At 46.7% G+C, this 14,741-nt stretch overlaps 8 protein-coding genes across 8 annotated transcripts; 5 read left to right on the top strand and 3 right to left on the bottom strand.

Moving 5' to 3' along the window:
- Positions 1 to 120: 120 nt before the first annotated feature.
- On the bottom strand, positions 121 to 2,241 carry FSST1_012600 (ankyrin repeat domain-containing protein; the record flags this gene model as incomplete). The annotated part of the gene is made up of 1 exon (XM_083235839.1): positions 121 to 2,241. One exon carries the CDS (start codon positions 2,239 to 2,241, stop codon positions 121 to 123), a length of 2,121 nt encoding a protein of 706 aa, XP_083082296.1.
- A 1,247-nt stretch (positions 2,242 to 3,488) lies between these two features.
- Positions 3,489 to 4,437, top strand: FSST1_012601 (uncharacterized protein; the record flags this gene model as incomplete). Its single annotated transcript, XM_083235840.1, has 2 exons — positions 3,489 to 3,913; positions 3,975 to 4,437. 2 exons carry the CDS (start codon positions 3,489 to 3,491, stop codon positions 4,435 to 4,437), a joined length of 888 nt encoding a protein of 295 aa, XP_083082297.1.
- An 844-nt stretch (positions 4,438 to 5,281) lies between these two features.
- FSST1_012602 (uncharacterized protein) lies at positions 5,282 to 5,899 on the top strand (the record flags this gene model as incomplete). The annotated part of the gene is made up of 3 exons (XM_083235841.1): positions 5,282 to 5,591; positions 5,654 to 5,689; positions 5,739 to 5,899. The coding sequence occupies 3 exons, from the start codon at positions 5,282 to 5,284 to the stop codon at positions 5,897 to 5,899; spliced, it is 507 nt and encodes a 168-aa protein (XP_083082298.1).
- Positions 5,900 to 6,184: 285 nt separating this feature from the next.
- On the bottom strand, positions 6,185 to 6,994 carry FSST1_012603 (Pyruvate/Phosphoenolpyruvate kinase-like domain-containing protein; the record flags this gene model as incomplete). Its single annotated transcript, XM_083235842.1, has 1 exon — positions 6,185 to 6,994. One exon carries the CDS (start codon positions 6,992 to 6,994, stop codon positions 6,185 to 6,187), a length of 810 nt encoding a protein of 269 aa, XP_083082299.1.
- A 621-nt stretch (positions 6,995 to 7,615) lies between these two features.
- On the top strand, positions 7,616 to 9,167 carry FSST1_012604 (major facilitator superfamily domain-containing protein; the record flags this gene model as incomplete). Its single annotated transcript, XM_083235843.1, has 2 exons — positions 7,616 to 8,106; positions 8,159 to 9,167. The coding sequence occupies 2 exons, from the start codon at positions 7,616 to 7,618 to the stop codon at positions 9,165 to 9,167; spliced, it is 1,500 nt and encodes a 499-aa protein (XP_083082300.1).
- Positions 9,168 to 9,822: 655 nt separating this feature from the next.
- FSST1_012605 (transcription factor domain-containing protein) lies at positions 9,823 to 11,898 on the top strand (the record flags this gene model as incomplete). Its single annotated transcript, XM_083235844.1, has 1 exon — positions 9,823 to 11,898. The coding sequence occupies one exon, from the start codon at positions 9,823 to 9,825 to the stop codon at positions 11,896 to 11,898; it is 2,076 nt and encodes a 691-aa protein (XP_083082301.1).
- A 272-nt stretch (positions 11,899 to 12,170) lies between these two features.
- FSST1_012606 (Endoribonuclease L-PSP/chorismate mutase-like protein) lies at positions 12,171 to 12,623 on the bottom strand (the record flags this gene model as incomplete). The annotated part of the gene is made up of 3 exons (XM_083235845.1): positions 12,171 to 12,395; positions 12,444 to 12,517; positions 12,572 to 12,623. The coding sequence occupies 3 exons, from the start codon at positions 12,621 to 12,623 to the stop codon at positions 12,171 to 12,173; spliced, it is 351 nt and encodes a 116-aa protein (XP_083082302.1).
- A 686-nt stretch (positions 12,624 to 13,309) lies between these two features.
- On the top strand, positions 13,310 to 14,694 carry FSST1_012607 (uncharacterized protein; the record flags this gene model as incomplete). The annotated part of the gene is made up of 3 exons (XM_083223760.1): positions 13,310 to 13,555; positions 13,621 to 14,401; positions 14,450 to 14,694. 3 exons carry the CDS (start codon positions 13,310 to 13,312, stop codon positions 14,692 to 14,694), a joined length of 1,272 nt encoding a protein of 423 aa, XP_083082303.1.
- Between the last annotated feature and the right edge of the window lie 47 nt (positions 14,695 to 14,741).

Below are 14,741 nucleotides of genomic sequence, written 5' to 3' on the forward strand. Positions count from 1 at the left end.
TCCCAATCCGTTGCGTCAAGTAAAATTTCTTCATAGAAATGAACCCTCCCTTTCAGGTTTACATCAGCTCCGTGGCGTAGCAAAGTAACCAACATTTCTTTCTGTTTCGCGGGGTGCGTCTCATCGTTCGGCTTTATCAATGAAAAACCAAAAACCGTTCTGCAGCCGTGGATGCCACGTCGGACCCTGCACAGCATTTGGCTTACACCGCATAATTGTAGAGATCAGTGGTGTTGTGCCATACCACTTCCAATTTACACACGCGCGGTTTTCTAGTAGAAGCTGGAGCACGAATTGTGATTCCCAGATCGTGGCAATGAAAACTGACGGGCCGTTGATCGCCACGATATCCGCATTGATTTCAGCACCACCTTGGAGCAGAGTTCTCACTGTAGATTCTCTGCATTTGTACAATGCGTGCGTCAAGGCGGTCATATTGAACTTGTCTTTCGACCTGACATCAGCCCCATGGCTAAGCAACATCTGGACAATGTCGCTTTCCCCGTCTCTTGCAGCATATATCAAAACGTTCTGATTGTCATCATCCGTTGCTTCGACGTCAGCGCCACGATCCAGTAGAATTTGAATCATGGCTTTATCATTCAATATTACTGCTAGTTGTAAAGCAGTCTGTCCGGCATCTTTTATAGCTTCGATATTAGCCCCATGAGCCAATAGAAATTGTGCCGTATCTTTATTTTCATGGCCAAATATTGCTGAAAGAATAACAATATCTCCGTCATCTTTGATAGCTTTGATATTAGCCCCATGATCCAATAGCAATCGTGCCGTATCTTCACCATGGCGAAATACTGCTATCACAAAAGCCGTCTGTCCGGAATCGGTTTTGGCTTCGATATTAGCCCCATGATCCAATAGAAATTGTGTCATGTCTTTGTCACAGCGAAATACTGCTGATAGTAAAGCAGTCTGTCCGAAAGCGTTTTTGGCTTCGATATTAGCGCCATGATCAAGCAGAATGCGCGCTGCATCCACGCTCCCTTTTCGTGTCGAGCATATCAGAGGTGTCTCTTTATACATCGGATCTTTGGTCTCTGTTTTGACACCGTGTTGGAGTAAGAGTCGGACGGCGGTTGAATCATCGAGGTATGCTGCTGTGAATAGAGCATCGGGTTCGTTGCTCTTGGATCCATGCTCCAGTAGGAATCTAATTGTCGTCTCGTCGCCACAACCACCGATTGCTGATACTAGAGGGGTTTCTTTGCAATCTAGGCCTACTTTACTGTTGATCATTTTTATCCAAGGCCTCGTCCATGTCCAGCCACGTGGTCCCTTGTTGACCTCGTCGTAAAGCAGTTCAAGCCATGGCACGAGGCCTAAACGTGAAGCTAAATGAATAGGACTCTCGCATAGGTATTTTGCATTTCTTTCCAAGTAGACCAATCGATTGATGGGGTTCTGAAGAAACGGTCGATTTAAATCAGATAGCCATTCTGTCTCTTCAGCAGACAAGCGAGCATGGCTTGACCAATGCGAAATTGCATACTCCACGAAACCATCCAGTATCTTTTTAAAGATGTCATGCCAATCCTCAAGATACTGAAAGTCCGATCGTTGTCTATTAAGCCATGTAAAGCAGTCATGATATAGCTGATCTGTGTCTCGATGTAAGAAGTCATCTTCCATGGCTTGCAAGCACTTGTGAGCTATCATCCCATGGCATTGCTCAGGAATGAGTCGAAATTTGGGCAAGGGTGAGCCTGAGCCCTGTTGTAACAAATATTCTTTAGCGGACTGATGGACGAAGAAAACTTTGTCTTGATGCACCATGAGAAAGGGTCGACAGATTTCAATTCTGTCTGCGATAGCTACTGTATCAGCCTCGCCATGACCGTTACATGTTGCAGCTGCTAACTCATTCAATGTAAGAGGCCTTTCGGCAAAGGCCACCCACTTGAAAATATATGCGCTGGTGTCGTGGTACTCAGGGTCAATCCCGTGCAGCATTCTGGTGAATATTGGGTACAAGCCTGTGGGTAGATACTTCATTGCATCCTTTATCTGGAGACACGTCCTCTTCTTTGCGAGCTCTTGAATCACAAAGCTGACCCATAGAAAGGTTCCTTTGGACTTTTCGGATAAGATCTCCTTTATTTCGGGTCTGATTTCTGCGAATCCAGGAATTGCCATGAGTGGTTCTAAGCTATACGCGATGAACCTTTCGATGTCACCGCTGACACTTAGATCATTGTCAAGGTCGAGTTTGATGTCGTGTGACATCCCAGGCTCATGTAAGCCTCGGCCTAGTATTGCCAGTTGCAATTTGGATTCGGTGTTGCGTTGCCCACTGGAAGTGCAATAACCATAAAGTTTATCTGTCAAAGTCTCAGATGAACGGCACTCGTCGATTCCATCGATGATACAAAATATTGTAGGCAGACTGGGCTGAGACAATAGTTTCTCCAGTACTCTCCACAAGCAGTCTAGACTTCCAAGAGCACTCTTTGTCTTCTCCGGCGTTTCGAAATACTTGAAGACCTCATCAACCTGAGGTTCGTCTGGGCTTAATTCAAGAACTTGGTAGATCAGGTTTCGTAGTAGGTTTAGAGGATTGTTATACCTGTCGTCTTGAAATTGGCAGAAGTAGAATAACAGACGGTCTCCTGTCTGTTGGCAAACCCTTTCTACCTCCCCTATAAGAAACAGTGCAATGATTGTTTCCCCTTTACCAGGCCCCCCTGATATACGCAGGACCGGGAACTCCTTAGCAAGCCAAGACTGATAGTGAGTGGTTTCCAATATCCATTCGCAGGTGCCCGGAGTTCTTTGACCTTTGGCACTGGCAAGACTTTCTCTATCAATATCTGGATGACTAACGAAAACAGCATTGCGGCAGCTCCTTATCTTGTCTTTGAGGATCACTAAAAGAGTCTATGTTAGTGATAGAACGCGTGGGACTGATGTATGACTATTACCTTGTTGGTCATTCCCAATAGTGACATTCTGAAGGTATCCAGCAATAGATATTCCTCCGTTTGTGGCTGAGACATTACAAATGTCTTGCCGGCTCCTTGGCATGCCATTTTCAGCCATTTTCATTCGACTCTGAGGATAGTGGTGGCATGATGGATACCCGCAGTAAAATTATTTCATCCGCTCTTCGGTATGCAGAATCATGAGAAAATCCAAACAAGATTGTGTTTGAGGGGGAACTCGTGGTTTGTCGTTGGGCCGTTGCAAGATTGACCGACTTTCTGATTTTTCAGGGTGACTTATGCTGTGTAAGACTGTACGACCACGAATTGCGTCCTCAGTACCAATCATTCAGCTTTTCCACAACCTGAGTATCAGGTACATTGAAAAATACAATTACAAAATAAGGACACTGGCATTGGTGTCACGGAAATTCCGAAACACTACAGCCTAATCTGTGTATCAAGTCCATCCCCTCTATCTCAGCTCGCTCTTATTCATAATATTAAACGAATACAACACCTCAAATTGTTCATAGTTCCTTCTAACGCGTAATGGCAGATCCACTCAGCATTACTGCTTCTATCATTAGCATTATAACAGCTACATTTGAGGGAATCGGGCTCTTATCAAATACCATCAAGAATATCCGACACGCCCCCGAGTCCGTAAGGGGTGTACAACGCGAACTTGAGCAACTAACCCCGCTTTTGGCAAGATTAGAGCTCACTGTCAGTGAAAGACCAGCGGAACTCATTCTCGGGCCCGACATCAAACTCGCTTTGGAAAATTGCAACAGGGCCTGTACAGATTTCAGCGTTTCTCTCGCCCACTGGACGAGACGTTCCAACGACGGGAAGAGTTCTTTACTCGATAATGCTAAGATTGGGGTCTTGCGTCAGAGACGGATACGGCTCCTGAACGACCAACTAAATCAAGGCATCAGAATCTTGGGTCTAACCCTAGATACTGCAACCTAGTAGGCTCATTCTACGTTTAATCTCTACACAAGTCTCTAAAGCTCGGTAACATGTTGCTAGTCTGAAGATGTCTCGACAAGAACAGATGGATGAACGAACGCTCTTGCATCGGGAGAGTCGCATCACCAGAGGCGCCAACGAGGCCCGTGGTGATCTCAATGCAGTCACCAAGTATAACAAGGGAGCAGTCAATCTTGACGAGAACGAGAATGAGAACGAAGGAAGACGACCCTTTCTCCACGAAATAAGCCGACAGAAGACTATGGTTGCAACAATACAACGAGCTTCCGGGGAAGCACACAGAGCGACTGTATCTGAGCGGACCAAGCAGAACATCCGCGACGTCAAGACTACAAACAACAGCATTGCTTTGACGGGTTTCATCAATGCAGAGAGGGAAGAGACTAATATTGACCAGAACATTTCGCAAGTACACACGGATGGATACGGCATTTCTGTAGCCGGAGTGGCAAAAAACATTGATATCAGTTCTCTGTTCTCCCAGATGAGGTCGTCAAAGTAGTACTGAGTGGAAGGATTTAGAGCGACCCATTCACGAATGGCAGTAACTATTGTAATGTGAGAGTGATGAGAAGATAAATTGATTGATTGAAGATCTAAGTTGAAGGACTGCAGACAGGAAAGAGATGTACATGTATGTATGATGTGATCACGTGATCGTACTCGTGTCATCCTTCACGTTCAACAGTAACTAGATATGCTTTATAGTTCTAATGGATGAATTTTATTACTGATGAAGAGTTGGCGAGATCAGGAGCTTGTTCATTTCACCCGCGTTTCGACCCGAGGGTTTAATGCTTTCGTGAGGTTTCTCTTTTCTCCACCGTGCTCGAGCGATCTTCAATCTAACTTATGAAGGCGAAATTGAAGCTTTCCATTTCACAGACGTGACATCACCTTCTTCCCCATAGAGTTCTGATAAGCTACTTTCTTGGAAGTCAATGTTGAGGTGCCCACATCTTGCGGAGATGCCTTCTCGGGCTTCAAGGTTATTCTCAATAAAGGTTAATCTATTTGGGTAAATTAAATCTTTTATAAATCTTGAAATAAAATATTCTCACAAGACTAAGTTTTTCACAATTACTTTATACAGAAGCTGCCTGAACTCTATAGATGATATCTATTATAAAAGAAGCTCCTGTTGAACCGTACACTCAGAAGCAATTTCTTCCTCTTCAGACTTCATTCAACTACCAAATCCACAACTCGTCAAAGACATCCAATTGTCACCTGATCGATATACAACGCGATAATTCAAGGTATATACCGACTAAACGTGACCACTTATCATAGCTCACATCCCACTAGTATCTCTTCATCTAATTCCACCATCAAAAGGAAACATCATGAAATTCAGTGTTCTCGCCATAGCTTTTCTGGCATCATTTGTGCCACCTGCTCAAGCCGACTTTGATGTCTTCATGATCGAACGGAAATATCTGGGAGGGGCTCCCGACAAGCAATGGCAAGTCTGGGATCTCAATGATCGAGTCACTTGCACCGGGGTTTTTGAACGTAAAGCTTTCGATACCTTGGCCGACGTAAGCAAATTCACTGGCGTTCGTTGCAAGGGGGCATGCAATATCGTGGGCCCTACCCGAGATATCGAGCAACTTGAGATGAATTTCCGCAAAAAAGACCTGGCATATCACTGGAGTTAGTTACATTCCCCTTCAAGACATTCAGAGAGAAGAAAACACTGACAATTAACCTAACAGCTATCTACAAAGACCGTGACTACGGGATGTATAGTCGTAAGTAAATCATGTCTTGTTAGGGGACAATACTAATCAGCTTGAGCAGTTAATGGAACAAAACTCGGAGATTGCTCTATTACTACAAGCAATAATGACTATCATTGCGAACATCAGATTTTGATCGGACTGTTTAAGGAAACTGTTCATGGGTACAACAAATTCTACTGCAAGTCACGGTTCACAGCCAAAGAGATTCTTGGCCTCTGATATCCGACGAGTGGTGCTGGTTTTCCAGATTAGATTCTCGACAATACCACCTGATTGAAGTTCGCAGAGTCAATCTATACGGGGCTAGGTCAAACATGCCAGAGCACAAAAAGGGTGTTTTATACAGACTTGGGGCTCTAGGGCACGGTTTCTCACTTTTATTATGTTGTGAGAATTACTTTCGATCCTGCCTTACACTGTAACACTTCAGCAATAATTGAAAACTCCTTTATTTGTCTCTAGATCTAGAATGAATTATACTCTACAGCTGTGGATTGCCCCTTTTCAAGACCGTGCAATGTCAAACTCAGCCATGTACCAGTTCTGAATTGCTTTTGTGTCTCCTGTAATAGCCACAGTATCATAACGCGGCCTCTCCTCCTTTGCCACTGAGCCATTGTTGACCATGCGGCCGACCCACTTGCCATGTCGCCTACCTGCATCGATGATCTTATCCATAGCAGCGATAAATTCAGGCTCGTCACCTCTTGCAGGAACGTACCCAAGAAGGGACTGAGCAAGATCATTGGGGCCAATGAAGAGCATATCCACGCCAGGTACAGCCGCAATTTCATCGACGTTCTCGACGCCGGCGCGGGTCTCTATTTGAATCATGGTAATGATGGTCTCGTTGGCGGACTTCATGTATTCAGGGGTTGTGAGTGCGTGACCAATAGCTGGAAAGGCGGAGCCCTGGCCTCGAACACCTTGAGGTGGGAATTTGGATGAAGCGACAATTTGTCTTGCCTCCTCAGCGTTATTAATCTGAGGAACCATAATACCATGTGCACCGGTGTCAAGTGCTCGCTTGATAATATCATGGGCAGGTCCGCGAATACGAATAATGGGCGATACGCCAAGGGCTGAAATGGCCGCTACTGAGTTGTGCATCGAGTCATCTCCAATGTGACCGTGCTCGCAGTCCAGGATAACACCGTCTAGGCCGGTTAAGGCGACGATTTGAGCTTGGCGTACACTGGGAATTGCAACAAAGGTCATCAAGGGATACTCCCCCGCCTTGATCTTGTTGAGAAACCTCAATCGAGGATTCTGAATAGTGGTGTTGAGAGCAGTATGATATATTTTTTGAGTCATGATGGCTTGGTGGCTTGGTAACTTGGTGAAGGGAATACAACAAGATGGTAGGAGAGTTGTAATAATGAACTTGGATAGTCTGATTGAATGAATATTTGCTGTCGTCTTGCTCTTTAATTAATCTTTCTCAAAGTCTCGAATTTACAGTCTCTGAAATGGCCTTGTAGAGTTGTGCAACCATGGTGGAGTTGCATACCACACAACCTATCAGACCCACAGGGAGGAGCTCCTCAAAGCGCGATATACTGCGGGCGGTTCTGCAAGGGCTGCAGGCCTGTCCATTGAGCTCCTCCTCCGATAAGCCGTAGGCGAACTCCCGAGATAAGACAGTTAGTGGCAGACGCTAACTAACCCACTAGCGAACTTTACCGGGATCGTGACCCCTTACCCCGGATTCTGATATGGGATCAATGCAGCTTTAACCTATGGCCTTCTCATAGACGACACATTCTTTATCCTCGTCCGCTACAAGGCGCTCTGGAACTTGGGCCTACGTGTCGAGATAAGGATATGGCATATCACTCTGTGGATTTATAGACTCGTCTCCCGGCAACAATTAAGATCCATAATCCAGGCAAATTCTTCCTTTTTTTCTCATCATCTTCAAGCCGCAAATTCACCATGGCCATCCCTCCGGATGATGAATCCCTCAAGAGGTCACCCTCATCTCAACGTGAGGGTACCAGCACCGTCTACCAAAGGATGCCCGAAACGCTTTTGCATCTGAGCGAAGAGGAGCTCGCGACGATGAATAAGAAACTGGTTCGCAAGATCGACTCCATTATTCTTCCTATCATCGGTATACTGTACATTCTTAACTACATTGATCGTCAGAATCTGGCAGCGGCCAAGCTCCATGGCATCACCGAAGACCTCAACATGACGACCGAAGAATTCGCTACCGCTATTTCGATCCTCTTTGTCGGCTACCTACCATTCCAAATCCCGAGCAATCTTATCATTGCAAGAATCCCTCGACCGGGCATGTATATATGTGTTGCTGTGGTTATCTGGGGCACTATCTCAGCTTGTACCGCTTTGGTCAAAACCTATGGCCAACTCCTCGCCGTCCGAGCGATTCTGGGTGTTGCCGAAGCTGTTTTCTTTCCAGGGTAAAAATAACATCCTTTTGACGTTTAAAACACTTATCTAAGTTATTATTAGTGCCATTTACTATCTCTCCGCGTGGTATACCAAGACCGAGCTCGGAAAACGAATTGCCAGTCTCTACATTGCCCAGCAGATCGGTAACGCATTCGGCGGCCTTTTTGCTGCCGCCATCTTCCAGCTGGACGGTCGACACGGAATAAGGGGTTGGCAGTGGCTTTTCATCATCGAAGGTGCTGCCACAGTTGGAATTGGCGTCGTTTGTACCTTTTTCATGCCTGAATTTCCTTACAACAGCCGCATCCTTTCCCCATCCGAGCGAGACCTTGCTGTCTGGCGTATCGAGTCAACTACTGGCGCAGCTGAGGGCTCAGAGAAGGAGAGCACCATGAAAAGCTTTGGGAAGGCTCTTTCTGATCCCAAGCTCCTACTTCTCATTCTGTGCAATCTGCTCTCCCAGGCACAAGGCTCGATCGCCAACTACTTCCCCACTTTGGTTGCCTCACTCAACTTTGGTAGCACTATCAGTCTTCTCCTTACTGCACCGCCATACATCCTGGCCGGTATGGTTTACTGGGTGCTGATGTGGTACAGCGACCGCAAGAACACAGCATACCCCATCATCATTGGATGTATCGCCATCGCCATTGGCATGTACATCATCCCCATGTCTACAGTCAACGTCCCTGCACGCTACTTCTCCATGATGATTCTTCCTTTTGCATCCGTCGGACCTCAACTGGTGCTGTACAAGACTATCAACCTGCATCTCGCACGCCCTGTCTCGAAGCGCGCCGCTGCATCTGCTCTAGTCAATGCTATCGGTGGCACTTCCAACATCTGGGCTTCTTACCTGTACTATGCCCCTCCTCACTTCTATGCAGCATTTGGCACTCTCATGGCCTGCGCTTTTCTCTTTGCAGGAACTATCACTTTCTACCGCTGGCTAGTCCTGCGTGAGAACAAGCGACTTGACTCTGGAGACCCTGAGGAGATAGCCAAGGTTATCAAGGGTGGTGTTACTGAGGAAATGGTTCAGCTTGGTTGGCGCTATGAAATGTACTAGCTTGACGGGCATAATACTGAGTATCTGTTGACAAGGGGAAGATGAAGGTCTGGTTGGAGGGTGGAACCCGAACCCGTATACAGAAGCAATGTATTGCAGTGAATACTTTTAGAAATACACCTGATTCAAAAAATCCTTCCTTACATTAGCCATCACTAGGTCAATGCATCACCATCATTGGGATATTTAATCTTGCATGATACCCTAAACGCGTTCAAAAGCCGTATTGCGGAGTCATTTTGTGAAGTGGGGATCGGAATCTAAATTAATGCCCCGACTCAGGGTACATAGCATAGGTAGTAGACAGTTTTAAAGAGAGTGACACTGAAGACAAAATGATCTAAAACAAAGCTTTCATTGTTGGAATAAAGTATTTAAATCAGGCTGAACATATAACGGAAATATATGAGATAATTGAGAAAGATAACATTCCACGTCACGGTTGATTAATTATCGCTCTTATCGGCTATTAAAGATAGGCCTTCCGACGAGCCAATAGCGAATGGCGCAATGGGAGACACGAGGTCCGATCCTGGTAAACACTGACCGACCCTGCAGATTAGATTGCGGGGGAGAAGGAACATGTCTGGGGGAGATTGTCCCCGGCGTTGAGGAGTCGCCTCAACTCGACTTTACAACATCAACGATACTCAAAATGGCATCAACCAGCGCTCTCCCCATAGCCATTTCCCCATTATCCGAACCAGACCCTCCCATTCAGCCTTTCCAGTGCCAAGTATGCTCTAGTCGCTTTACACGCCATGAGAATTTGAAGCGCCATGCTGCGCTACATTCTCGTTCTTCCGGCAATGCTTCAATTCCCTGCCACCTTTGTTCTGCCACCTTCTCGCGTCCCGACTTGCGTCATCGGCACATGAGGCGAAAACATCTTGACCAGATGGAAAGGGGCTCAAGAAGCAAGCGACAGCGTGACCTGCAGGCCCTTACACCGCCGTCGCAGCCCGATAACGGGGCTGTTGCACATCAGACGCGACAACGACAGGCCTCTACTGACAATGAAAGCTCAAATTCGCCTAGTACCGGCTGGTCTGACAGTAGAGATATCTGCGGTAGCTTGCCCTCAGATTCGGGGGACAATCATCACTCTCAAACGGTCGCCACCTCCTCACAATCGCAATCTATCCCGGACGGCTCTATGGGAATAGAATCGACAATGATAAGCACGATAGATTCTCAGCTACTTAATTTTGACTTTCTTGAGCCTTCTAGCAATCACCAATCGAGTCATATGTCAACATCACCCTTTGGAACGAGTCTGCTCAACTTTAGCCTTGATCAAGGTAGCCCCGAAAGACTCCTTTACGGATCAATTGATCTTACCCAAGCCCAGAATGACTGGCATCCGTCCAACATCCAAATCATGACAGGCTGTGAATTGTACTTCAAGCACGTGTCTCAATTCTTGCCTTTTCTCCACCAGCCAACATTTGAATCCACCAACATCACAAGTCACTTGCTGCTCAGCATACTTTGCATAGCATACCAGTATGGTGAAGACCCAGATTGCAACAATCAACAAGACTCAGGCATGGAACTATCCGAGAGATGCTATCATCGCGCTCGTGCTCTCGTGTCCGGTGAGAAATACAGGACAGACGGCTCGACACATAATCTCTCGATTGTACAATCGTATCTTTTACTTGAGATTTACGCCATGATGTATCTCTGCGGAAATCACTCAGCATACGGACTTAAAACACACAGCAAAATGATATCGCTTGCTCGGTCGAGCGGACTGTCTCTACCGATACCATCAGAGCCGACGGCTACATCTGACCTCGATTCGTTATGGCATACATTCATTACATCTGAGTCGCAGAAAAGAACACTCTTCGCTGCTCACCAGATTGACACGTTATGGTATCAGTTTCTCTCTATACCCCGGCAATTCTCGCACCTAGAAATTAAGCACGAGCTGCCCTGTCCAGAGGATCAATGGATGGCGTCCTCAGCGGCTGAATGGGCGCATAAAAAGCTAGTCAACAGCATGTCTGGTTCACCAGTTCAGTATCCCGACGCTGTTCGACGCTTTTTGTCTTCTCCATCCGATCTCAGTTCCCTTCCTGCATTCGATCCATACGGCGCCATCAACATTACTCATTTCCTTGTATCCAGTGCACAAGAAATATCCGGTTGGTGTACAATGACGGGGATGCTTAGTACGGAAAGGCTAGACCCTTTACGCACATCCCTTCAGGCATTGGGACCTTTTACTCGTTCGGGGCTGGAACACGGAAACCTGTCTTGTGGAGCCTTGTGTGAAGCTTCGTGGCAGTCTGCAATGATTGAGGTGCGGATATGGTCGCCGTCGCACACAAGCGGTATCGTGGGCGGGACAATGGATGCATTTCTGCAACACTCGACGTATCTGGCGCCATCGTGCGAGTTCCTGTGCGAGTCAAATACTGCGAAAGCCATTAAACCCCATATCGACTGGTTTCTCGCCTACCTCGACGCCCCCGTCGTACCGGACTCGGAAGCGCCATGGATTATGTTGTACGCATTCAAGGCTTTCGCAATTGCCTGGCAATTGGTTCAAGGCAGTATTCTAGGATCCATGGAAGTTGTCGGTATTCAAGATGGTGATAATGATGGGGCTTTGCAATGGGCAAAAAGAGTTTTCGGGCGGAGGCAACGGTGGCAGCTTGGGAAGATTATTATGACATGTTTGGATACACTAAAAACTTCAGTGGAAAGTCAAGAGCATTAAAGAATATGTACATGTGAGCAAGACTTTATAGGCTAAAGATGCTTAGTTGCCAGCGCATTTCCCCGAATAGATCAGCCTACTTAAGCTATTCTATTTCTTTATAAATTAATTAAAAGTCTTAAAGATATAAATAAGTTTTGCTTATATCAAATCCTAGAACTTGGGAAATAATTATCCTATATGCAAATGCACTATAACATCAGGTTCAGAGCAGTAATTTCTATTCAAATTCTCTACGAAACCATGTCTATTCTTTTATATCCCAAGTTTATTTAAGCCTGCGCAATGCACTCAATCTCAATAACGGTACCATCACCAGGAGGAAGAGCCTGCAGGCACGAGCGTGAGGGCATAGGCTGGGGCAAGAACTCAATGTACACCTCGTTCATAGCAGCAAAGTCTTTCATATCAGCGAGGTAGACGTTGTACTTGACAACCTGCTCAAGCGATGAGCCGGCGAGCTCAAGCACCTCCTTTAGGTTCTGAAGAACAGTTCTCTGTAGATCAGGTTAGAGGGTGTAGCGATAGATTGGACTTGGACGCACTGTTGCTTGTTTAATCTCGCCAGTAGCGGTCTGTCCAGCGCAGAAGACTAGGCCAGGGACCTTGGTGGCTGGACCTGTACAAAGTTGGTGTCAGTAACCTGCTCGTGGCGAACCATCAAATGACTTACAGTTGTGGGGCTTAGGAGGGAACTTCTCGCTGGAAATGAGTTGGCGCGACATGGTTGTAGATAGGATGGAATGCGGTGTGAAGTGAGAAAGGTGTATAAAATAAGTGTCGGATGACTTGCGTATATGGAATTGGATCGTGATAGTGGAAAAAGAACCATTCTCTTGCTATATACGTCCCTTTTTTAACTTGAATTGACTACCTTGGTACAGACACCTCTGTTTGTGCTTATCTTATCTGGGAGGAGCTCCTCCCACGATAACGCCCTACGGCTCCTCACATACTAGCCTTGTCATCCGGCCCCAAACCCAATCAGGAACACCCTTGTTCATCGTTGGCTTCAGATCTGGAGAAGGAGGAGCAGGCGTAACTGAGGATGAGACATTTTCAATCAGCGCGCAGGCGGCGGGGCAGGAGATATACGTTGTATCTGTGTCTGATAGACGTTGGAAATGAACTTTGTTTAGGCAGTTTCGGGGACGGTCTAATGCGATCGTACGTTATTGAACAAGTGTATTGTGTAGTGAAAGCCGGGATCTGGCTTACACCATCTCCAGGTTATGCGGGCGGCGGAGCTCTACCAGCAAGTCATATTGAAATTGAGGAGTTTGTCTAGCTATTGATGTATAAGAGTAGAGCAATCAACCGTTATACAACAATCTAAATCACACCAAGATATCACTTCAGAAGTACACACACACAACTATTCTCAATCTAATCATCATTCCAATTAGACATCATGGCACCAGCAGCTCCTTTTAGCCCCCCATCGGCCGAATTGCCGGGCAAGCCTTTTGTCCCTGAGTGGGTTCCTCCACCCGTGACGCAGCAAAAAGAGAACTTTGCCGAACTCACCTCTATCGACCTTTCTTTGCTCGACTCAGATGATCCTGCCGTTGTGCAAGACTTGGTCAACCAAGTCAAGAGAGCTATCCGCGAGGATGGGTTTCTATTTCTCGAGAACTATGGAATCTCACTAGAACAGGTATGAAGCACGCACCCAGGTATTGCTCGAGATAGGACAACCCTTGTTAACATCTTGTCTCAAAGCTCCACCGTCAATTCGCCATTGCCCAGTACATGTACAACAACATCTCAGAGGCGGAAAAAGAGCGTTTACTCTTCAACCCAGACGTCACTGGTGTCTGGTCTGGTTATAAGCATCCTTATGGCTTCAAGGTAAATCCCTACTCCAACCACAAGTCTATCGCCTCAATTGAACTAATCGCGTCCTACCAACAGCGCCATCGCGGACCTCCTGATGGCATTGAGCAGTTCAACTGGTACCGAGCCGACTGGGAGGATAATAACCGTGTACCTACTTGCCTCCACCCCTTCATGGACGAGATCGAGGCTTTTGCCAACTACCTCACAAAGTCGGTCAACCGTCGCCTCTTGACACTCTTCTCACGCGTTCTCGAGCTCCCCGACGATTACTTATGGGAAAATGTCCAGTCCCATGGTAGCCCAACAGGCGAAGGCTATTTCAGACACGCACTCTTCCGACCTGTACAAAAGACCACAGAGGAGGCGTCCAAAGGCCTTCGAATGCACGGACATACTGACTTTGGTCTTACGACACTGCTCTTCTCTGTTCCCATCTCTTGTCTCCAGATTTGGGGTCAGGATGAGAAGTGGTACTATGCGCCTTACAAGCCTGGTGCCCTCGTCGTCAACATCGGTGATACGCTCGAGATTGTATCTGGCGGGCACTTCAAAGCGACTCGTCACCGTGTCTTCAAGCCCCCTATTGACCAGCGCAGCTACGAACGCCTTTCGTTAGTGCTTTTTAACAGCTCCGTCGGTGACTTGCGCATGACACCAGCCTCCGGTAAGTCTACAACTATGCTCATTAGTAAAATTTCTAACTCTGGAGTAGAATCGCCCCTTATCCAGCGCGAGGGCTGTGTTGAGGACCAAGGAGTATACGCCGAGTTTAAGAAGCGAACAAGAGAGGGTCAGCTTGTTCCTACCAATAGACAATGGCGCGAAATCCAAATTGCAACATGTACCGATCCCACTGATACGACCAAGAACAGAATTGGCGCCCATCAGGTTCTCATCGACGGGAAGCTTATGCATCAGCGGGAGTATATGGGCGTGAGAGTCACTCTCCCAGTTTAATCAACATCACTGCTATCGGCTGGATAAAAAATTCCCTTTGGTCATTG

The sequence above is a fragment of the Fusarium sambucinum genome, chromosome III (assembly GCF_050947815.1).
Source record: "Fusarium sambucinum isolate potato_lamoka chromosome III, whole genome shotgun sequence".
NCBI classification, from domain to species: Eukaryota; Fungi; Ascomycota; class Sordariomycetes; order Hypocreales; family Nectriaceae; genus Fusarium; species Fusarium sambucinum.